The 24,193-nt window shown below is 38.5% G+C and overlaps 1 protein-coding gene and 1 long non-coding RNA gene across 2 annotated transcripts in view; both read left to right on the top strand.

Annotated features, from left to right (window-relative positions):
* LOC140150108 (hyalin-like) overlaps positions 1–11,485 on the top strand; it is a 44,750-nt gene extending 33,265 nt beyond the window's left edge. Inside the window, exons 17-26 of the mRNA XM_072172111.1 lie at positions 2,518–2,790; positions 2,919–3,032; positions 3,171–3,413; positions 4,833–5,075; positions 6,289–6,531; positions 6,750–6,992; positions 7,346–7,588; positions 9,090–9,332; positions 10,153–10,395; positions 11,001–11,485. Of these exons, the coding sequence (XP_072028212.1) occupies positions 2,518–2,790; positions 2,919–3,032; positions 3,171–3,413; positions 4,833–5,075; positions 6,289–6,531; positions 6,750–6,992; positions 7,346–7,588; positions 9,090–9,332; positions 10,153–10,395; positions 11,001–11,485 (2,573 nt within the window). The remainder of the gene's footprint in view (positions 1–2,517; positions 2,791–2,918; positions 3,033–3,170; positions 3,414–4,832; positions 5,076–6,288; positions 6,532–6,749; positions 6,993–7,345; positions 7,589–9,089; positions 9,333–10,152; positions 10,396–11,000) is intronic.
* Positions 11,486–12,900: 1,415 nt separating this feature from the next.
* LOC140149770 (uncharacterized) lies at positions 12,901–20,178 on the top strand. Its single transcript, XR_011858730.1, has 3 exons — positions 12,901–13,053; positions 15,246–15,334; positions 20,059–20,178. It is a non-coding gene; the product is annotated as an uncharacterized lncRNA (long non-coding RNA).
* Positions 20,179–24,193: the final 4,015 nt, after the last annotated feature.

Below are 24,193 nucleotides of genomic sequence, written 5' to 3'. Positions count from 1 at the left end.
TCGCGCAATAATTGTGCTAATTACTGATTCACATTTGCGCTAAAATGCTTTTACATAAAGTGCATAAAGGGGAGATATTTGACATTGTATTTAAGTTTGAGGAAAATCTATCTATAATAAATTACTGAGTTTGGCGAATTGGTAAGGCTAAAAACTTCTACGTTTTACATTATTTCGAAAAACGGATTTTTGCGTTGCGTAGAGTAAGGTTGTCCGCACCCCAATAAAACGTCCAATTTTGTTTTTGTTTACGTTAATGGTGTCAAATAATGTTAATTAGTTTAAAATGCCCTAGCAATGCACTAGCAAGCAACCTGCGAGCTAAGCACTGAGTAGACACTGAGTAAACAGTCACAATACACTACAATACAGTTATGCTGTTAAACATGAAACCCGCAAATCCTATGTCTGATCTGATCAATGCTGAGATTGGGTCACTACACCATTACACAGGAGATTCTGACTTGAGTAATTAACATGCATTGTTTATTCAACTAATTTGTCAACATTATCATGTCAGTGTTCAAACTAGAACCTATTGTCAACAGTTAAATGTTTGTTTATTGAATTAGGTCAAAGTATCCAAATCACCCAAATTAAACAGAGTTGCCAAACTGTGATTTAGTAGCCCAAATGGGTGACTTTTGAAGATCCCCAACTTTTGACAATTTCCTGTCCCATAGAGACAGATGGTTAAATGGGTGACTTTTTAGCAACGTAACTCACAGGTTAGCAGCATAATCAGTGTCTGTGCAAAATACTTTGCCAATGTTGAAAGTATTGTTCTACAAAATTGTACATTTATTTTGATTATTCCGAGACTGCACCTCAAATTGCCCTGCACCAAGTGAAATTACACCTTAACTTTCAAAATGGGGTGTAAAAAATTAACTCAAACACTGCAATTGAACCTGCCCATTACACCTGACCAGTACATTAAAAAGAATATAAAATATAAATACTGCAAAAGGCAGTAACCGATAAACACAGTGACCGCGAAATACGGGTGACCGCTAGTATCCTAAATCAAACCAATATGGGTCACTTCACCTTACCTCACTAGGCTGTGTTCAACCATTGTTGGACGTAGCCCTCTTCTTTATTCTGCCAGTTTTTTCTATCCCTTGTATTTCTTGTCTATGTAGGCCTAGGTCCCATATGGTTGGCAATATCGCCACCTCCTCTTCTGTCGTCCTCTTGATCTCTTCCCTGTTCTTGGTTGCCATTCTGTAAGTCGTTTAGTCCAACTGTTATCTTCCCTTCGTGCAAGGTGACCTGCCCATCTCCATTTCGCTTCTTTGAGTTTCACCATACTGTCTTTGACTAGTGTTATTTCAGTGTTCTTAATTTTAACTCTTAAGGTACGAGCATCTTTCTTTCCATCGCTCTTGGGGCCGTTTGTAGTTTCTGTTCCAGGTACTTGGTTGTTGTCCATGTTTCGGCCCCATATGTCATTGTTGGCAATACACACTGGTAAAACATTCTACTTCTCAGATGCATTGGTATTCATCACATAGAATATCATCTTCTTCCCTGGTGTTGTCTTCCCCTTGATTAATACAAGGATAATGTAAAAATGTGAAACATATTGTCATGCGGGAGTAGAAAACGCCATGGTAGAAAACGCCGTAATTTTAGAGGCGGGGTAGAAAAACGCCATGTTTTCAATGGGGATGCTATTTGGTATAGCGCGCCCTTCAAGGCATGTTTTCAAAGTGGCGGAATGAGCTATAAAATTCGGAATTTTAAACTTATTAAAAAAATTCCCCTGAAACTGATTTATTTTGAAATGAGAGCATTTTACTTTATAATGAAAACAAGATTTTAGGGTAGAAATAGCTAGAAAATTGGCTGCAAACAGAGTTTCGTACCGAAGCTGACATGAGCGGCCATGCTTATTTTGATATGTCAGTTTGATCGAATGACCATCAACTTTCAAGTTTAAGAGAAGAGTAAGCTAATTGGAAAATTTATGAAATGTCTATCTCGGAAAACCTTTCTTCGTGTCCGGGCTTCGTGTTGAGTTTCTTTGGTTAAAGATATTGCAATACTATCAAAGGGGAGAAATTAAACCACTCAATTGGTGGGGGAAGTGGTTGTAAGTGTTGACATATGCCTATACTTGTGCTATGGGATAAAGCATGTAATGAAGGGGGCCAAAGGTCAGGGCTCTCTTTTGCTGCTTAGGTTTTAAATATTATGACGTCATTATTGTATTCATAGATCAAAAAATCACCTGCCGTAAACTCTGTATAATATTTATAATAATTGCTCAAAAGTATCAAAAATGACGTCTTTTTTAATGTATCAGAAATTCTTAAGAGAACCCATGTTGGAGTGATGTATAATTAAAGAAATATATAAATTTTCATTGACCACTGATATAATTTTGAGCCTCAAATGTATCCATTGTGATCATTATGTTTAATGTTATGCATGAACTATGAAGGAGAAAACTCGAATTTGGTCACAAAATACGAAAGCATTCGTGTAATTCTATACTTTGATTACTTTTAGTAATTTGCCTAGTAAACGGTCAAGTCTGCGTACTGAAACAACGACCAGATCCATCTCAAAGAAGCACTTTAAGGTGGTCACTATCCTATAACGAAAGATGTTTTTGTCAAGCGGTAGTCGCGCCTCGACCGCCTACTCAAGCATGCAATGGAGTAGACGAATATGCAGAGAATATGAAACTGTGGTATGTGGATGACCCGAGACCATTAATAAACCGTATCAATTGGACTAAGGAAGCGCTTGACAAATTATTGGACAGAGCTGAGTATTGTGGTAAGCATACCGCCTTTAAAAGATTAAAAAGAATCGCACACAGAAAATTCTGTAAGGATATGTAAAGTGGTAGTCAAGTAGGTCTTTACACAATAAACCTTATTTATATTCTTCTGCTTATTTGTTAGGGAGGAACGAGTGTGATTCGAACCCTTGCAAACATAGCGGTACTTGTCATGACAGAATTGGGAAGTACATATGCACATGCTTGGATGGATATTCCGGTGATCGTTGTGAAATGGGTAAGTTGGAAAGTAAAAAAATCATGATCAGGGTCTCCACCCCGCTTGTTTTTAAATGTATTCTGAAAATGTACTTTGTTTCTGAATTTTTTGGTTTCTTGTTTCTTTGGCGTTCTCTGTCATTTTTACATGTTATAGATTACGAAATACCAGTCATCGTCAATGTTCCAGAAAGCGTTATACAAGTCACTGACCCAGAAATGCCAACTGCTATCGTAATATGGATACCACCTACAGGAAGTGACAACTCTGGTTCGCAAACTCTGACATCAAGCCATACCCCTGGATCGTCATTCCCGATTGGTGTGACGAAAGTAACGTATAACTCAACTGATGATGCAGGAAATACGGGGACTTCGTCATTCACTGTGACGATACAAGGTAACGATCATGTATGGCTCACATATGACTGCTTTTCATTTAAAAGTTTCAGAAGGATTCGCACAATGTTAACAAGTACCTTAGATAGGCTGTAATAAGTCAATTTGGTGCACCCAAAAAAAAAAAAAAAAGAAGAAGAAAAGAAATAGGACCAAGGGTTTCATGGTAGCGTTGAAATCGGCATAATGTGATGTGATGAATAATTTAATTTTGTCATTTAACTTTGTTTACATTTAAAGTTATTTCATAAAAGATGAGAATCACTTTTCATGTATTTGAATAGTTGTTGTGTAGTAATATGACAACTGCTGTCGGCTGCTATGTGCTTTTCTTCACAGCTACATACACTTTAAGTTCATATCATTAGATTTATAACGTTTAATGCTTATATAAACAATATCGTTTTTTAATTAGAAAATAAAGGTATTGTTTTTAGCCGCTGGAGTGCATTTTTCGCCTCGTTGTTTTACGCCGAAAATAATGATGTCGCGTGTTATATGACACGATAGATGCACGACAGCGGCTAAAACAATGCCTTTATTCTCATTCTTAAACACTTCAATTCAAATAAATATACTAAATTTTAATCTAATTAAATCCTACATTTGACAAGGAATTACCTAACGCTTAGAATCGATCAGTCCGGTTGTCATGGTTGTTGCTATGCACCCCCGATTGGTTCAAATAGCGGGTGTGTGATATCGTGTCATATCACACGGGTAAGAACCAATATGATTGCAAGAACATTCTCAATTGTTTAAGAATCATTTATCATAAAATTTGTATTATATCACGAATTTCAAAAAATCTAAATTATTTGATATCAGAAGGATATTCTTCGTATTCAAAATGCAATTTGGTGTGTCTGATGTGCTCTCAGATCCCACAAAATATTGTGCAAACGTCGCTATACAAGCCCTTTTAAGCAAGTTTGAAATTTGACCGTATGGTTCGATGATCTTTTACTCAAACCCCCCACCGTTTGGGACTGGCGGCATTACATGGAGAGAAAATACTTGTTTTCCTGAATCTAACAGTACCTAATTTATTCCGGCATGGGTCTGAGAATTTTTCAATTCAGAAAGCCTAAAAAGAAATGGCAATACAATGAGATCAATCGGTTTGAAAGGCTGTTTATTGCTGGTGTTTTATTTGGTGGGCTCATTACATGGACACGTTAAACTAGCGTTGGGTGCCGTGGTTTGTGACTATTTCGCAAACTATTTTGAAAAGAATATGATCATGATTACAGATAGGATTTTTTGTTAGTCTTTTACACAGCCTTGGTGATTGAGAGCGGATGTTCTTTTACTACCGAAAAACATATTGCAGATTCTCATAAATCAGGAAATATATTGTTTGGTATGATTTGGTGGTTTATTTATTGAATTTTAGTTATTTATGTACGTTAAACTTTAGATAGTGAGAAACCGGTCATCGGTAACGAGCCACCAAACATAATACAATACACTGACCCAGGAATGTCAGCAGCTATCGCGACTTGGACACCACCTACAGGGAGTGACAATTCTGGCTCTCAAACTCTGACATCAAGTCATACACCTGGTTTGTCATTCCCGATTGGTGTGACGATAGTGACGTATAACTCAACTGATGCTGCTGGAAATATAATGACTTCGTCATTCACTGTGACTATACAAGGTATTATTTATGATACATGTTCGTTACAATTTTTAGATCTTATATAATATTAATGAGCCAGATTCTGAATAGACTCAAAGCATTATATCTAACATGTCTAATAGAATAGAATATCAGGTCAAATGCAAAATCTGGTCTTTTGCATTTGTAAAACTTTTGGTTCAAAATTCTGTACGTTTCGAATCATGATTTGTTACCTAGCTGGGGGGTTTACAACCCCCCGAGCTAGGTACTGTTTTGCTATCCGATCTTTCTTCTTTCTTTCTGGCAATAACTTCAAAATGCTTCTCCTCCTACAGGTTACACCCTACAATTACGTAACTTGCACATATGTATTGGTTATATCCAGTGCCCATAAGGTCTAAACAAAATTGGGGTCAAAGGTCATTAAGGGGGCATTTCAGGTATTTAACCAAATACCTTCAAAATGCTTCTTCTGCCACATATTATATAGTACAATGATGTCATTTGCATCGGCTATACCACACGCCTATAACTTGCATACAGAATTGGGGTCAAAGGTCATTAAGGGGGTAAATCTTACAATTGCATTATCTGGACTTCTGTAAGGAGTATGGGGCTCAAAGTCGGTGACAACAAATCTCATGACAAAGGGAACATTTTGCAGGGGTCAGGTCAAAGGTCATGCAGAGGTCAAATTTTTGAAATGCATTTCCTGGACATCTGTAAGGGGTACTGGACTCAAACTTGGTGACAACAAACTTAATGATCTGGGGAACATTTTGGAACACTTTCCAGGGTTCAGGTCAAAGGTTATCTGATGTCAAATCTTATAATTTCATTTTCTGGACATTTTCAGTGACAAAAAATCTCATAACCAGGGGATCATTTTGCAGGGGTCAGGTCAAAGGTCATGCAGAGGTCAAATCTTAGAAATATATTTTCTGGATATCTGTAAGGAGTACGGGACTCAAACTCGGTGACAACAAACTTGATGACCGGGGGAATATTTTTGGAACAGTTTGCAGGGGTCAGGTCAAAGGTTATCTGGGGTCAAATCTTAAAATTGCATTTTCTGGACATCTGTAAGGAGTACGGGACTAAAACTCGGTGAAAACAAGCCCATTACCAGGGGAACATTTTTGGAACATTTTGCAGGGGTCATACCTCCACAACACCAACACTGCCCCAGCTAGGTTTGTGGTCTATGACCACCATTTGCCACTAGTTTTAATTGTTTCGTCATTGTTAGATCATGAGAAACCGGTCATCGACAATGTGCCGTCAAACATAATACAAGACACAGATACGGGTATGGCAACAGCTATCGTGACATGGGCATCGCCTACAGGGAGTGACAATTCTGGCTCTCAAACTCTGACATCAAGTCATACTCCTGGTTTGTCATTCCCGATTGGTGTGACGATTGTGACGTATAACTCAACTGATGGTGCAGGAAATACGGGGACTTCGTCATTCGCTGTGACGATACAAGGTAAAGATTACATAATGGCTCACATACGACTGCTCATTAATTTTACAAGTTGGTTTTTGTTAGTCTTTTACACAGTCTTGGTGATTGAGATCGGATGTTCTTTTACTACCGAAAAACATATTGCAGATTCTCAGATCATAAATCGGGAAATATATTGTTTTGAATGATTTGGTGTTTTATTTATTGAATTTTACTTATTTATGTGCGTTAAACGTTAGATAATGAGAAACCGGTCATCGGCAACGAGCCACCAAACATAATACAATACACTGACCCAGGAATGTCAGCAGCTATCGCGACTTGGACACCACCTACAGGGCGTGACAACTCTGGCTCTCAAACTTTGACATCAAGTCATACACCTGGTTTGTCATTCCCGATTGGTGTGACGATTGTGACGTATAACGCAACTGATGCTGCTGGAAATACGGTGACTTCGTCATTCACTGTGACAATACAAGGTAGTCTGATACCTGTTCTTTAAAATGTTTACATCTTATTTAATATAATTATAAGAACCAGTTTCTGAATGGTCTTCATATTACGATAACAGAATATCAGGTCCATTGAAAGGTGGTTTTTTTTTCAGAGACGCAGTCCTTCGAAGGTCCTGAGGTCAATGGTTTCAATTTCTTTTCAGACATATTTCTTTATCGCATGTACACTTGCAATATTTGACATATTTTGTTTCTGTCTTAGTTTGTTTCTGTCTTAGTTTAAGTCTTATTCCTAGATTAACGGTTCGTCATATGTTATTAATGGAATCACAGACCTACTCATTAGAATCTATATGCACTTGTTATTCGCATGGTAGACGGTGAGAACCCAGTCATCGGTAATGCACCAGCAAATATTATACAGGACACTGACCCAGGAATGGCGACGGCTAACGTGACATGGACATCACCTACAGCGAGTGACAACTCTGGCTCTCAAACTTTGACATCAAGTCATACTCCTGGTTTGTCATTCCCGATTGGTGTGACGATAGTGACGTATAACGCAACTGATTGTACAGGAAATACGGTGACTTCGTCATTCACTGTGACGATACAAGGTAAAGATCATATCCCGGGGGCACTCAAACTTTGGAGGTGACGCGTATGTAGGGCTGTTAAGACCACCTTTTTCACATGGTCAGACTTGGGCTTACGATATATCAGCTTGACACATTTGTTCTGTAATTTTTGTAGTCTGGGGAGATGATTCTGTGTTATTCCATTGAGCAAAATGTTAGAGTAATCAAGACGTGAGAGAATATGAGGGTTATGGTGACAAGTATTGAAATCTAAATATGGACGAATTCTGTTGATGTTTCTAATGAGCCCATTGACTAATTTACAAAGTTGGGTGATGTGAGCAGACATACACATTTGACGATCAAAAACAACCCCAAGGTTACGAACAGAAGTGGATGGAAAAATCTCCATACCATCAAGAGTAAGGCTAGCATTGGCAATGTTTTTAAAATGATGGGGATATGCTGCCAGAAAAAACTTAGCCTTTTCTTGATTTAGTTTGAGCTTGTTTTCAATCATCCAAGTCTGTATGTCTGCAACACATCTAGAGAGCTTCCATAATGCACATACAACATCACCAGGAATTGTAGGATCTGGGTATCATCAGCATATATATGATATTTCACATTATGTTGACGTAAAATTCTCCCAACAACATTAGTATAATACACAAAGCCCAATGGCCCGGTTACAGATCCTTGAGGTCGGCCATACTCCAAATGTAAATCTTTAGAATAAGTACCTGATACCAGTATTCTAAATGATCTAAACATCTCAAAAAAGTAACTAACCCCCCTTAAATAATCGCCATTATTAAAAAATGGGCGATTGTATTACAAATGCGTTTGAAGCAGAATTTATATCTGCACATTTTGACACCTCATTTGTAGCAATTGACTATATATTGACGTCACAGCGCACAAGTAACCCAAGATTTGATAGTTGCAGTAAATTCTGTTGATTTGTATTCAGTATAATGGAAGGAAATCTGTGTAATGATATATGTGTGTTTTTGTATTGTTGCAAGTGCAACTTTCAAATCTGGTCCTCACTACATTATTAAATTAACCAGTGTTTTATTGATTACTGGGCTATCGTATAAAATGAGGTGTCAAAATGCGCAGAAATAAATTTTGCTTCCAACGCATTTTACAGATTTGTAATACAATAGCCCGTTTTTTAATTAGTTACTTTTTTAGATGTTTATTATCAAGATATGAGCTATACCAGTCATAGGCAGAACCTCCAATACCAACGTCATCTATGTTTATAGATCTTATTTAATACGCATGAACCAATTTCTGAACGGACTTCAAGCATTGCATTAATTAGACATCAGGTCCATGGAAAGGTTGTTATACATAATCGCATAGACTCAGAGTCCAGTCGTCCGAAGGATAAGAGCTCACTGGTTACCGAGTTAACTTTGTTTTGCGTTCACATAAATTTAGCCATTTACAGTACTGAGTAGACAGGCCTTCGGTTCAAATCACGCAATCCGTACTAAATGAGTTGTCGTATTGGTTTGATCCCTGTTAGATCATGAGAAACCGGTCATCGACAACGTACCGGCAAACATAATACAAGAAACTGACCCCGGAATGTCATCAGCTACCGTTGCATGGACATTACCTACAGGGAGTGACAATTCTGGCTCTCAAACTCTGACATCAAGTCATACACCTGGTTTGTCATTTCCGATTGGTGTGACGATAGTGACGTATAACTCAACTGATTGTGCAGGAAATACGGTGACTTCGTCATTCACTGTGACGATACAAGGTATTATGATAAGATTGTTCTTTACCATGTTTACATCATATTTAATATAATTACATGAGCCAGTTTCTGAGTGGATTTCACACATTTACGTTAATTACATATCAGGTTTATCATGTCCTTCGAAGGTCCTGGAGTCACTGGTTTCTATTCTGTTTCATTTTTAATAACACGTATTCCTTTTACATGGACACTTGCAGTAAAGTACATTTTGTTTCTGTCTTAGTTTATGGGTTGTGCAATATATATGTGTAGGGGGCGGGAATTCTCACCAAAATCGCTCACCCCTCTTGGCCGTGCCAAAAATATTTGGTCCGAAAAACCTTTGTCCTGCCCCCTTTTGACATGCCAAAAATCTTTGCCCCCCCCCCCTTTACACAGGCAAGATTTTTGGGAACTCGAATTTAAAACCTTTGTCTTATCATATAATTCGAGCGCATCGAGCAGGAAATTTTGCATATTTAAGCGTGTTTCTAACGTTTTCCTATACTTTTTAGGGCATAATATAGAATTAACGATCAAAAATAGCTTTTTTTCCAATTTTACAGTACAAAATAGACAAAACTCGTTTTTTTTTTCAAAATGCGCCAAAATTCTAATTTTGAGGACTAATTGTTCAAAAAAGGGGATCATTCAGTGTAGGCTACTGAAAAAACCCCGGGGTCATTGGGTGTAGGATTTGCCAAAAATAACTGGGTCATTTCATGGCACATGACGTATGCCCCCCCCCCCCCCGGGATCGCCTCAATTGAAAATCTACTCATTGCGCAATGGACCATTTACAATGCGTTTGGTGTGATTTATTATTCATTATTATTTATAGATAATGAAGATCTCATTATTGGTAATGTTCCAGCAAATATAATACAAAATGCTGACTTGGGAATGGTAACAGCCCTCGTGACATGGACATCACCTACAGGGAGTAACAACTCTGACTCGCAAACTCTGACATCAAGTCATACTCCTGCTTCGTTATTCCCGATTGGTGTGACGATTGTGACGTATACCTTAACTGATGATGCAGGAAATACGGTAACTTCGTCATTCACTGTGACGATACAAGGTATTCTGATATGATCAACGTAAAATGTTTAGAATGTTTCGGTCTGCTAAAGGATCCTTTATCTCTAAAGGTAAAGGAGACGATCCTGTATAAACAGTGATCGGAGTGCCCATCTCTCTTTCATTGGCGATTGGGCCAGACTCCTCCATGTAATGTTGCTATGGGGGGATCGCTACACCTCCTCCACAGCGAGTCTGTTACCTTCCCAGCATTTAAGAATACCGGTACCCATTTATACACCTGGGTGGAGTGGAGTAATCGAGATAAAGTGCCTTACTCAAATGCTCAAGGGCACAACACGCCGGGGCTTGAACCAGCAACCTTCCGATTATGAGTCGGAGCCCGTTCCGCTAGGCCACCGTGCTCCCAAATCTCTAAGTTGCCTTCTTTATCTCTAAGTTGCAGTGATAATATTGTTGCAGTGATACTATTGTTGTGTATAACATATAGCTTCATAGTTTGCAAACTATTTACTATGCATGTAGAGAACATCTGAAAGTGTATGAGAAACTCTTTACATATATATTGATTTTGATCCTCGTATTAAGACTCTATGTATTAGTTAGTTTTCCACAAGATTGATCGTTCCCCTTAATTTCACGCAGATATCCGATGTCCTCAGGAAGAATTTCAAATGGGTTTGAACTCCTCTCTTACAATACAATCACCAGCATACCCTTCTAATTACTTGGTTGACATGGTATGTGACTGGACAGTAACATCAGTAGCGATGCGTAGGGTCCTAGTTCAGTTCCTCGATTTTGATCTCGAATTCGGATGGGACTTTTTGTACATTGGAATTACCGATAAACCAAGATCTGTTCAGTACACCGGTAATGAAACTCTTCCGTCGCCCATTTTATCTTCGATTAATGAAACGCTACTGTTTGAATTCACATCAGACTCTACTATTACTCACCGAGGATTTTCCTTGCTTCTAACGGATGCAGCTAATAACCATGATAACGAAGGTGAGAATTATGAATTGATTTATTTTCTATCACAAGGGTTCAGAAGTAAATTGGATTACTGCGAAGAAAAAAATGCTATGAGTATTGTATACATATTACTAATAGTATTTAGTATCTAATTTAGTCATTCAGGTAACCTCAGAACTGAAATAAGATTTGATGCACCTTAAACAGTAGCGTAGCCGGGGGTGCAAGGCAATTTTCAAGGGGGGGAATTGTCAAATATTGGCTAAAAGTACAACAGAAGGGACTATAAATCTTGAATTTTTGGGCGACCAGCATCCCACAGGGGGCAAGAGTGGGTAAAACCTCTGATAGGGGGCAGCTGCACCCCGGCTACGGCACTGATTTCGGAAACGGGGAAAATTAATAATAAATAAATAATAAATTTCGGTGTTTTATATAGCGCCTTTTCCGGATCTTAGGGATCAAAGCATTTTATTGAAAATATATGTGTATAAGAGATTAGCTCGATATGCAAGTGTTATGATTATGCTAACAAACTATAACAAAAAAATCTGCCTAGGGTTAAAGACCACTAATTATCTATTACACGGTTTTCAATGGCAAATGGCTAATTTCGGGCAGAATTTTCTCATATTCAGAACTCTCAGAGTTAAACGCCACCAATATCAGGTGAAACTAGATGATTTAAATAGATGCCAAATGATCATAAACTCAACATAGTCTACGAAGGGACTGGGATTCAAGTCTTTTCAAAGAGAGGTTCAGAGTATTTTCCCGTTGGCGTATCTGCCTCTCTACACGGTATACCGTACATTACATCACAATGTAAGGGGCTGTGCAATATTTATGAGCCCCCGAGGGGGGGGGGGTAACATTTCAAATGGCTCGCCAAAATCGCTTGTCCCCCTCTCGGCACGCCAAAAATCGCTTGCCCCCCCTCTAGGCCCGCCAAAAAATATTTGCCCCCCCCCCTTTGAACATGCCAAATTTTTTGGATCCCAATTTGCAAACTTTAAATGGTCTATATGTATGTTGCGAGCGCAGGAAAATTTGCATATTTAAGCGTTTCCGTACTGTTTTCCTAAGCCTTTTTAGAGCGTTTTATTAAAAAGGCGCCCCGTGAATGTGTTCCAAAAATCGCTTGCCCCCCCTCTCTCTCGGCTTGCCAAAATTCTTTCCCCCCCTTTCGGCACGCCAAAATTTCTCTCCCCCAATTTTACCCTCCCCAGGGCTCATAATTATTGCACAGCCCCTAATGTTTACAGTGTTACAAATGAATGTTCTTGTGTGCGATGCGTGGTTCTTTCTTTAATTGACATGATCAAACAAAATGGCTTGGTTACGGGCCGGAACAACCATTACGCTCATTTTACCAAGAGAAAAATCAAGGGCTTAGAACATGTTCACCAAAGGCTGTTAATTTTGAAGTCCACCCTGTATATCTGGAGATACTTTTGTTGAAAATATAACACAATAACCTTCTTGGTAAGATGTGTTTCTAAAATGCCTATAATCTATGTATGCGGTAAACACATATTTCTTTCCTCTGACTATTTAGGCACAGCAACTTGCGATGAAAATTGGAAATCATTTGGTAATCACTGCTACTACTTTGCTGAAAGTGCTAGGGTCAGTTTCTCTCAAGCTCAAGCTGAATGCCAAAGTATGGGTGCGAATTTAACTAGCATCCATAGCCAAGAAGAGCAGAATTTTATTCGATGTGAGTTTGTTTAAACATGTCGTAATCCCGGCCCCCCCGCACTCCGTGCATCCGCGGGTATTCATGCTTGTCGGTGAACTTTAAAAACACCCCCTTTTGCATCTCATTTCGTGAAGTTTTCAGGGGAAAAACACCCTTTTTTTAGCGATTTCGCGAATTATTTGCCCTTCGACAATACCCCTATTTTTGCTAAAACGCGAACGATATTTCTAATAATACCATTTTCTGGCAAAAACGCGTAGGGTTGGCTCACAGGTCCCATGGCTAAATGTATGAACTTCAATCACTTGGCCGGGTGCACACCGGATATGCGCCAAACGGAAAATTGTGAAACTGCAATATTTTCGTAAAGCCACACAGAAGATATAATAAAATATTACCTCTTCTCTGGTAAAAGCAAGAGAAGTGATATTTCGATAGAAATACATTTTTTTCAATTTTGCAAACACATGGTTTGAAAAATTGAAAAAAAAACACCCCTTTTTTGTGTGTTTCGCGAACTTCACGTTTCTTCATCTGAAAACACCCCTTATTTCGCGAAATTTTCGACGAGCATGAATACCCGCGGATGCACAAAGTGCGGGGTCGGGGGTCGTAATTAGGGATGGCAAGAGGGTAAATTAAATTTACGGGTGAAAAAGGGACAGAAGAATTCAAATTAATTCAGCTCGTTTGGATTCCGCTTCCATGGCTTCCGACTTCCGTTCAAAATGGGACACTTTTTGAATTACCGTAGCCCGCCTGCGGTGGCAAAATGGATTAGAATTATAGCAAATAATATTAACCACTGCTACTGACATACGCTAAGAATGCTATAAAGAGGCGTTCAAAAACACTTGTTAGTATATATGTCTAATGCAGTTTTTTCAGCGCCTCCTTAACTGTGTGTGCGTGAAAGACAGTGTTCTTTTTATGGGGAAGGGATTCCCCTCTATGTCAGAACATTTAGCAGAGAAGATGGTCAAAATGTATCTTCTTACTTATTAGTCCAGTTATAAAGTGTATGGATTTCATATATCGTGCAAGCTTTGTGATTAAGGCTTGGAACTAACTCTGCTAAAGAACTTGAATTACCAGAAAAACTTTGGTGGCAAAAATGCACCTTGCTCCAAAAAGATTTATGACCTCCTTCCCACAGGTGTCAAATTTCAAAATTGATCAGATTTTGTTCAAAACCGTACAAGTATGCATCTGGTCAAAACGATTCAGAACAATTGGAGACAGTACATCATTTCCTACCGTTATGACCTTTCAAGTACAAAAATTTCAATTTCTCTATTTCACCAGTGGTTATATTAAGTATATGGCACAATAGCATTCTATTCAAATTTGAATTCGAAAAAACACCCACTCAGATTTGAATTTGATAATAATAAACAACAATAAATTTCAATAAAGTCCAAGTGTATGATAATCAAAATGGCTTCCAAAATGTAACGGTCAATCAATGTTCGCTTCAAACAAGCGCCATATTGAAAGTGCAATCCAAAATTTAATACAAATTGATTTGACCGAAACCGAATTATGATCTAAGTTCCTCGCAATTTAACGGTGTTCTGAAATATCTAAATATATATGTATAAACCTGTTTAATAATACATCCTCACTAAAGTGTAGGCCTATACACAAACCCACGTCCGTTCAATCGAATCAGAAGAATTGATACCGGTGATAAATTCGCGAATGACTCCGAGTTCATAAATGCGTATATAAATGACAATGTAAAATACCAGACGCTGATCGCGAAAGTTCATAACGGTAGGAAATGATGTACTGTCTCCAATTGCTCGGGCCGTTGTTGTTGTTGTTGACTGAAGTTGTGTTACGAGGCGAAGTTCAAGTGGTGAAAGCGAGTTCGGCCATTGGTAACCAGTGGTAAAACGAAAACATGGTAAAAACCCCGCAACCCATCCAGTTCCGGAAATGAATATGGACTGGAATATATACAAACAAACAACCCAAAATTTGAAAATACGTGCGCAATTTGATTAGACTTTAATACACTATGCCAAAACAATAAATACGCACTTTTATTTTAAATTGATGCACACGACCACTATATTAAAATTTATGAATGATCAAATAAATCAGACGGCGCTGGATATAATTACGGAAATAATATTTTCTTTTTAAATCCGAGTTCAGACGTGACAATATGGTTATCAATTATTACATTTTAATTTAATTTCCAGTAAACACCGAGTACAGTGACGTTGGGTGTTGGATTGGACTACACGACCAAGAAACAGAGAATACATTTGTATGGACGGACGGAACTCTGGTATGAAATTTGGTTACTCTCCTATCGAAGTGTTTGATAACAGATTTTAGAAGAAAAACAATAAATCATATTGGTGTATTCACGCCACCAAATGCCTGACTCAGATGTGTACTAAATTTGCTTTAGGAAAACGTCAGCCACTCGGTTATTAGGAAAAACAATAAGTTGACTACAGTTGACTATTTTACGACTGGCCATCGGAGTCCATGATGTCTGAGAATATTGCATACTCAGTCTACATACAAAATGATCATTCTAGAATTTCCGGACAGAAAAAGAACTAGAGATAATTTGCGCTCACAGAGCGCAGACAATCGCAAGGCATGTAGTTGGTGAAGTACAGCATGTCTGGCAATGCCGACTTAACCAGAACCAGAACCAGAACCCTTTAATGACCTTTTGACCTAACATTTGACCTTAATGTTTCTCGGGTCACAAGGTTTGTTGTCACCGAATTTGAGCCCCCGTACCCCTTACAAGATTTAACCCCAGATAAGCTTTGACCTGACCCTGCAAAGTGTTCCAACATATTCCCCTGGTCATCATTAAGTTCGTTGTCACCGAGTTTGAGCCTCGTACCCCAATACCGATGTCCAAAAATGCATTTCTAAAATTTGACCTCTGCATGACCTTTGACCTGACCCCTGCAAAACTGTTCCCCTGGTCACGAGATTTGTTATCACTGAGTTTGAGCCCCATAACCCCTTACAGATGTCCAGAAAAAGAAATGATAAGATTTGACCCCAGATAACCTTTAACCTGACCCCATGCAATTCGATATGTCTGATGTGCTCTCATGTCCCACAAAAAATACTGTCGAAACTCTCAAAACGCTCATTCCAGATCCCTTAAAGACTTATAAAATTTACTTCGAGGACTGTTATATATCAAAAATGTGAAAAATATCAAATTTTAATAATTTGTCATCAAATTTATATTACATCGTGAATTTCAAAAAATTAAAATTATTTGATATCAGAAAGACATTCTTCGTATTCAGAATGCAATTCGATATGTCTGATATGCTCTCATGTCCCACAAAAAATACTGTCGAAACGCTCAAAACGCTCATTCCAGATCCCTTAATGACATTTGACCCCAATTCTTTGGACAACTTTTAAACACTGGCTAAAGGCGATGCAGGTATGCAAGTGACGTCCTTGTGTCATGTAATTTGTGGAAGAAGAAGCATTTTTAGTGAAAATCACATTTTGGCCATAATGACCTTTGGATGACCTTTGTTGACCCCGAGTTGGTCATGTAACATTTGTGCCCCCACCCAATGGTACAATATGGTCACATTGGCCTAAAGCATATGGCTACGATGGCTCGTTATAAGTTTGACAGAAGAAAGAATGAAAGAAAGAAAGAAGAAGAACTGACGAAAAACAGTACAATCGCAAATTGGAAATTTGCGATTGTAATAACATTCTTTATAAGATTATTAAAAATTACTCAATTTCCCTCCTCATTTTCCCACATTGTCATGTCAGGCGTTGGTACATAATTGCAGGATTTAACATTTATTACTTAATGACCGATTTGAATTAGCCAAAAATCATGCAAATAAGTGTGCCTTTTTTCCATTAGGCCTAATTGAAACAGACAGTAACATTTAGGGGTCGGTTCGCGAAAGGTAGATCGTAAGTAAGCGCGTAACGAGTTCTCAATTCGGTCGATTCACAATACGGTGCGCCTCGATCCAGTGGTACGTGCGATTTTGCACGGTGTCCGGTGCCCTATACAGGCTCTTAAGTGGTCTTTATATTAACTCTTTTAAGGGATCTGGAATGAGCGTTTTGAGAGTTTCGACAGTATTTTTTGTGGGACATGAGAGCACATCAGACATATCGAATTGCATTTATATTATAAATTTTATAAGTCTAATGATATATTCTTAAAGTGTATGTAGCTGGGAGGAAAAGCCGACGATCAGTTGAAAATTTTGACCTTTCATATTGAAGATATGGATTTTTTTTCCCAAAAAGACCTAATTTTTTTTGGTGTTTTGGGAAAAAAATCTATATTTTCAATACGAAAGGTCAAAATTTTCAATTGATCGTCGGCTTTTCATCCCACCTACATACACTTTAACTATAAATCATCAGATTTGTAAAGTTTACTTCGAGTACTGTTAAATATCAAAATATCAATTTTAATCATTTGCCAATTTGCGAATTTCAAAAAAATCAAAATTATTTGATATCAGAATGACATTCTTCGTCTGATGTGCTCTAATGTCCCACAATAAATACTGTCCAAACGTTCATACCCCAGCCCTTAAGGACATGCCGCTTGAAATTAATTGTTTTCAGTGCTTCCCGAATATTATGATTGCAAACGACACTACTGCTTCGGTACTGATCACACTGGCACACTGGTTAAAAGGTCTTTGCCCTTTGTTGCGAGAGATCACGAGTTCAAATCTCCGCAGGTCCAAATAATGAAAACAAATGAATAAATAAAAAATCGAAAAAACAAACAAATCTATTCTCCCCGTGGCTCATCTGGTAAAGGCGAGGCAGATGACCTATAATAAAACACCTCTTCATAGTCGGTTCCGATTAGGGTAAACGCCGAATATTGGATAACTTGGTCTAAATAAACTAAATATGTAGTCAGTTTACATATGGCTCTAAACTGACTATATAGAGCAGTTTAGGATGAATATATTGACATTAAGGTCAAGTTCAGATACCAATTCCGTTAGAGACAGCCCGTCACCTTTGCTGTTTTGCCCTATGGGACTTTTGTATACTGCGCCAATAAAGTATCCTTACACTTGGAAAAATAATCACAATTTCAAAACTGAACAATATTGGGGTAAATTTGTTTTTTTAATAGATGCACTATCTAATCCTGCACATTATGACACCACATTGAATCCAATGTGACCTCAAGAAGTTAAGTTACAAGCAATTGAATACACGAAGGCGACTGAAAGATTCCAACAAGCGAGACATGAAAGAGACAACACAGTTTCTTCAATGAAGCGTTATTTAATGCAGTTTTTATTTAAGTTTTTGCTTCTCTGTACTTTTCATAACTTTCATTTTATTTGTCAGTTCTTTGGTTTCAGTTTTCTTTTGTTCTTTTGTTTTAAATTAAAGCCAAATGCATAAATTAGCCATTCACCACTCTCAAACCAGATGTCTAGTCTGTGGAGTTTTGAATAGGCCAGTTTGTCATTTTTAAAACTGCACCTTCATCTAATCAAATGCTTGTAACTTTGCTTCTTGAAGTCACATTGGATTCAATGTGGTGTCATAATGTGCAGGATTAGATAGTGCATCTAGTAAAAAAACAAATTTACCCAAATATTGTTCAGTTTGGAAATTGTGATTATTTTTCCAAGTGTAAGGATACTTTATTGGCGCAGTATATATTGGAACTTAATCAGTTGTAAGTCTTTATTATGAAAGTGTCTGGCCTCAATCCTGCCAGTCTTGTGACCTTGATGTTTTTAAGCTATTACGGGTTGAGGGCCCAGCCCGTCGGTGCATCAAACATCACTAGTACTTGAAGTCTGTGACATGGTTGGTGTTACTAACATAGACTTCAAGTGCTGGCTGACCATTACAGCTTGCAGTCATATGTTCTGTCTCAGGCGCACACTGATGACAAGACCTAGATCTGCTGCCCCTCAAAAATACGAAAATAATTATGGCTCTGTAGGACAAGTTTTAAGAGCCTGTTAAGAATAGAATATACATTATTCTATTACCTCCACGACCCATTATTCAAAATCGCGCACTGTGATTTGTTGAAACGCGTCACGTGAGAGCCCATATTATTCTGCAATAATGGGTCAAGCGCCGTAACACATTCTACGCACAGCATTACGCTTGGTTACGCGTGCAATATTTCCGCGATACGCGCTGTCACTTACGCGTACGCGCTCCACCTTGAAGTAAACAACTTAAAATATTTGTGCCAAAAAATGACATTTTCTCTTTAAATTGCACTATTTTCTGGTAATAGAATAGAAATAAAGGGTGCAGCATTATCCTTTACACGCAAATAATGTGTCTTCAGCAGTAAAAACCTTTAAATAATGGGTTCGGCTGCGCCTCACCCAGTATTTACGTTTTTACTGCCTCGGACACATTATTTGGGTGTAAAGGATAATGCATTACCTTTATTTCTTAAATATCATTAACATTTAGGGATTCAATCATGTTTCACCGTTGTTCATCACCGTTTAACAACGATGCGGCCGCGTCGTCTGCGTGGTTTACTTCGCGAGGGCAGCTTTAGCTGCCCGAGCGAAGTAAACCACGCAGACGCGCCGGACGCGAGTTGTTAAACGGTGATGAACAACGGTAAAACATGATTGAATCCTTTCAACAACGAAAAGAAGCTAAATATCGTATAATTCACGATTATTTTACGAGGAATGTCAGTTAATATCATTGCCACTCAGCCTGACAAAAACTTCGATGATTTCTCTTTTGATATCAGCAATAAAACTACAGAATAAAACGGCAATGTTTAGCCGCTACCTGAAAAATACTGAATTCAACGTGTAAGCTGGCATACGCACAAATAGTTCCAGGCATGACGAATTTTACGGGCTCTCGCGTAACTCGTAGTCTCGCTCGCGTTCGCGTATACGCTACAGTAAAAGTATGGGTTCATCACGGTTTAACAACGGTTGGCTCCTGTACAAAGGTATAGGAAGAGTTGTTGAAAGGCTATTGATTCTTTGCATTGAATCTCTGCAGGATGATTACACGAACTGGGCTCCTGGAGAACCAAACGATATAAATGAATATAACGAGGATTGCGTCAGTTTGAAAGGAATGTTTCGTAAAGATTCCTTTGATTCAGATTCCTACCCCTCTTGGAACGAGTACGCTTCACCCTACTTCTCTGATGAATATTCCTATGATTCAGATTCCTACTCCTCGTGGAGCGACTACGCTTCGTCCTTCTCTGATGAAGATTCCTACTCCTCTTGGAGCGACTACGCTTCGTCCGTCTCTGATGAAGATTCCTACTCCTCTTGGAGCGACTACGCTTCGTCCTTCTCTGATGAAGATTCCTACTCCTCTTGGAGCGACTACGCTTCGTCCTTCTCTGATGAAGATTCCTACTCCTCTTGGAGCGACTACGCTTCGTCCTTCTCTGATGAAGATTCCTACTCCTCTTGGAGCGACTACGCTTCGTCCTTCTCTGATGAAGATTCCTACTCCTCTTGGAGCGACTACGCTTTGTCCTTCTCTGATGAAGATTCCTACTCCTCTTGGAGCGACTACGCTTCATCCTTCTCTGATGAAGATTCCTACTCCTCTTGGAGCGACTACGCTTTGTCCTTCTCTGATGAAGATTCCTACTCCTCTTGGAGCGACTACGCTTCGTCCTTCTCTGATGAAGATTCCTACTCCTCTTGGAGCGACTACGCTTTGTCCTTCTCTGATGAAGATTCCTACTCCTCTTGGAGCGACTACGCTTCGTCCTTCTCTGATGAAGATTCCTATGATGCCTCTTGGAGCGACTACGCTTCGTCCTTCTCTGATGAAGATTCCTACTCCTCTTGGAGCGACTACGCTTTGTCCTTCTCTGATGAAGATTCCTATGATTATTCCTACTCATCCTATTTCTCTTTCGAGAGGTGGAACGACTGCGCCTGTGGGAGACTCCTGCGGTTTGTTTGTAAACAAGACATTTCTGAAATTGACTGAAATAAGGATAATCTGAGTGGTGAATATGTGATGCGATCAAGCAAAATCAGTCTGAAATAGGCCCAGGTCAATTTTTTGGTTTCAGGTCAAAAATTTAGCGTATTCAAAGCTTCACATTAGTGACAACCCCATGTCAATACGACTTACAATTTACAACAATTTGAACACCGGTACATCAAAAAGAAAACAACTGAGCAAATCAAGTTTAGAGTACTTTAATTGAGTAATTTTTAGCACACCTAAAGTAGGATGGGGGGTCAAAACCAGTAGCGTAGCCAGTGTGGGGCGGGACAGAGGAGTGCCCCCGACAAAAAATGAAAGAAAAAAATCTGGAGGGCACAGGTAAAGAATTTCACCCTGATCATGGGCCAAAATAGTGTAAAATAAAAGAAATAATTTTTCACATAAAGCCCTTTTCATCCTGATGATGGGTGAAAATATTGTAAAATTTACAACTTTTTTGCGCGCACATCGTCCGAATAAAGCTTTCGTGGAAGCTAAAAGATATGTACAGTCTCTCTAAAAACAAAACCCGTATTATGTATTGTATGATGCAACTGCAATTTTATTTTGCCCCCCCCCTCCGGCCAAGAAAGCTGGCTACGCCCCTGGTCCAAAAAGTCACTTTGTTAACAGTTTCCCTTCGGAATTTCAGCAAAAATATTTTCATGTGAAAGAAGAATGTTTTTCTCTTCCATTTATGCACACAAAAAAAAGCAATTTTGATTTTCACACCCCTACACACATTATTTGGCCCATAACTCAAAACTAGGATTGCCGCGAGGTCCGACTGATTTTGCTTGATCGCATCACATATTAAAGCGCTTTGTTCATACTTATGCTAAGGGGTGGTGCAATAATTATGTGTACCCCGGGGTGGTGAATTCTCAAAATGGTCTGCCAAAAATCACTTGCCCCCCCCTCTGGCCTCTGGCCGTGCCAAAAGATCTTTGCCCCCCCTTTTGACGCCCCCAAAAACCCCTGCCCCCCTTTTGATGTGCCAAAAAATCTTTGCCCCCCCTTACACAGCAAGATTTTTTGGAACCTGAATTTAAAACCTTAAATTGTCTTATCATATATATAATGCGAGCGCAGCGAGCAGGAAATTTTGCATATTTGAATGTGTTTCTATCGTTTTCCTACACCTTTTTAGAGCGTAATATAGAAACGGTGCCAAAAATATCTGTGCCAAAAATCGCTTGTCCCCCTTTCGACCTGCCCAAAAATCGCTTGACCCCCTTTCAACCTGCCAAAAATGCTTGCCCCCCCCTAAAAATCTTTGCCCCCCTATAATTCACCACCCCGGGGGTACACATAATTATTGCACCACCCCTAAGGCGCTATATAAATTCCGTTTATTATTATCGTTTATTATATTTCTGGGGATAGATTCAAATTACTGCAATTGCTTGTCTGATATGTGGCTTAGAGGGCTGTTATTTTCTTTGGGAAGGAGGGGTCATAGATTTTTTTAGCAAAATAGGGGCGGGGGTGTAAGTTTTTTATACCCAAAATCATGGGGTCATGAAATTATCAAGGCTTGTGACGCAATGCTTGTAATCTTTGCGGTTACAATCAAACTATTTGCGCAGTCACAATGAAATTTTTCAAGCGCTACCCGCGCCTTCTTCCCAAAAAGATAAGTCGTAGAAATGTAAAAGTATATATTTTCTGAATCCTTATAGAAGGATAATTTATCTTGTTCGCAGTTGATACTCAGGCAATCTGAGCTCAAATCACCATGATAACTCTCTCACTGTATCTAAGCGGTCAATTATAATAAAGAAATAGGCGGCTTATATGCTTCAACCAAGCAGGCGTAAGACAATGGACGAGATACAAGAGAGATTGCGATTTTTACGTGAAACGTGATACAACTGCAACTGATACGGCCACAGCATGTTACACTAGTCCAAAATAAGTTAGTACGCCCTCTAGATTGTGAAATCCATTGTGAATTGGTCAATCGTAGAATTCCTGTATGGCGGTCACGTTGCGGTTAGTAGCAAATTATGACGTTCCAAAATGACAAACAAAAGGCATTAGAAAATGTCGAAAATCTCACCCTTTGTCTTGTTTTCATGTTATGAAGCGATTCAAAGTAACTAAATTGAACAAGGAGAGTCCGACATGTAATAAAGTCAATTTGGTTTCTTAAAATTTGACCTAGTATAAAGGAGATGTTTAGATTTTAAGAAGTTTTTGACGCGAATTCGGACGGGCAGATTGTCAATTCATTTGTGTGTGGAGGATGCCGTCCAAAAACACTTTGCGAAAAGGCGTTTAAAGCATGATCGTGTCGTGTTATGACATAATGCAGAATGAATTGTCTGTTTTGAACGGGCAACAGTAGTTCGTGTAACGTCACTGCTATGCTATTTCGTTGCGTTAAATAGCTGTCAAAGTGTTTATTAATACTACCCAGCAAACAACAAAAATGCTTTTTTGATTTTATTTAAAACATTTTGATAACTTTTAAATGTCGAGCTATACATAAGTCATGAAAACGGTTTTTAAACGTTTTATACTGAAAAAATAATACAACACACTACCCGTATGGCGTTAGCAGTGAACGCCTCTTCGCAATCTCTCTAATATTAATCCGGTTATTGAACATATTCCACTCGATTCTCGTGCAATATATTCTTGTATCATAGGCTACTCAAAGTCATTACATTTTATATAAATATTTTAAACGAATCGTCAGCTCATAAGTCAAACATATTTCATAAAGCTAAAATAAATCGATTTTTTAAACAAGTGCTGGGCTATAAGAAAATATATTTTGACATTATAATATCTGAAATAAAGTTCAGTTTAGAGCATGTCTTCTAACGAAGATTATTAATTATCAATTTACTATTGTTGCACTACGGCTAAAAGCTTTTAGAGTCTTCTTTAAGTTAATTATTTTAATTTTAAATTATCTGAAATTAAGTCCAGTTCAGATCACATCTTAAGGCTTATCTCAGGTTGCTATTGAATTTATCTATCATAATATTTAATAGTAAAATGCATTAGATAACATCAGGTGAAGGTGAGAATGGAGAACGATCTGGGTACAAAATAGCTGTTATAAAAATGTCTCTCCTAGGGATAAAATCAAAACTCAACCGCTGGTTGCTCGCCGGTTCCAGGCGATTCCATCCGGTTGTCATGATGTTGGGAGAGCAAT

Source organism: Amphiura filiformis, chromosome 4, assembly GCF_039555335.1.
Source record: "Amphiura filiformis chromosome 4, Afil_fr2py, whole genome shotgun sequence".
In the NCBI taxonomy this organism is placed as follows: Eukaryota; Metazoa; Echinodermata; class Ophiuroidea; order Amphilepidida; family Amphiuridae; genus Amphiura; species Amphiura filiformis.
This window is presented reverse-complemented; position numbering and strand designations above follow the sequence as displayed.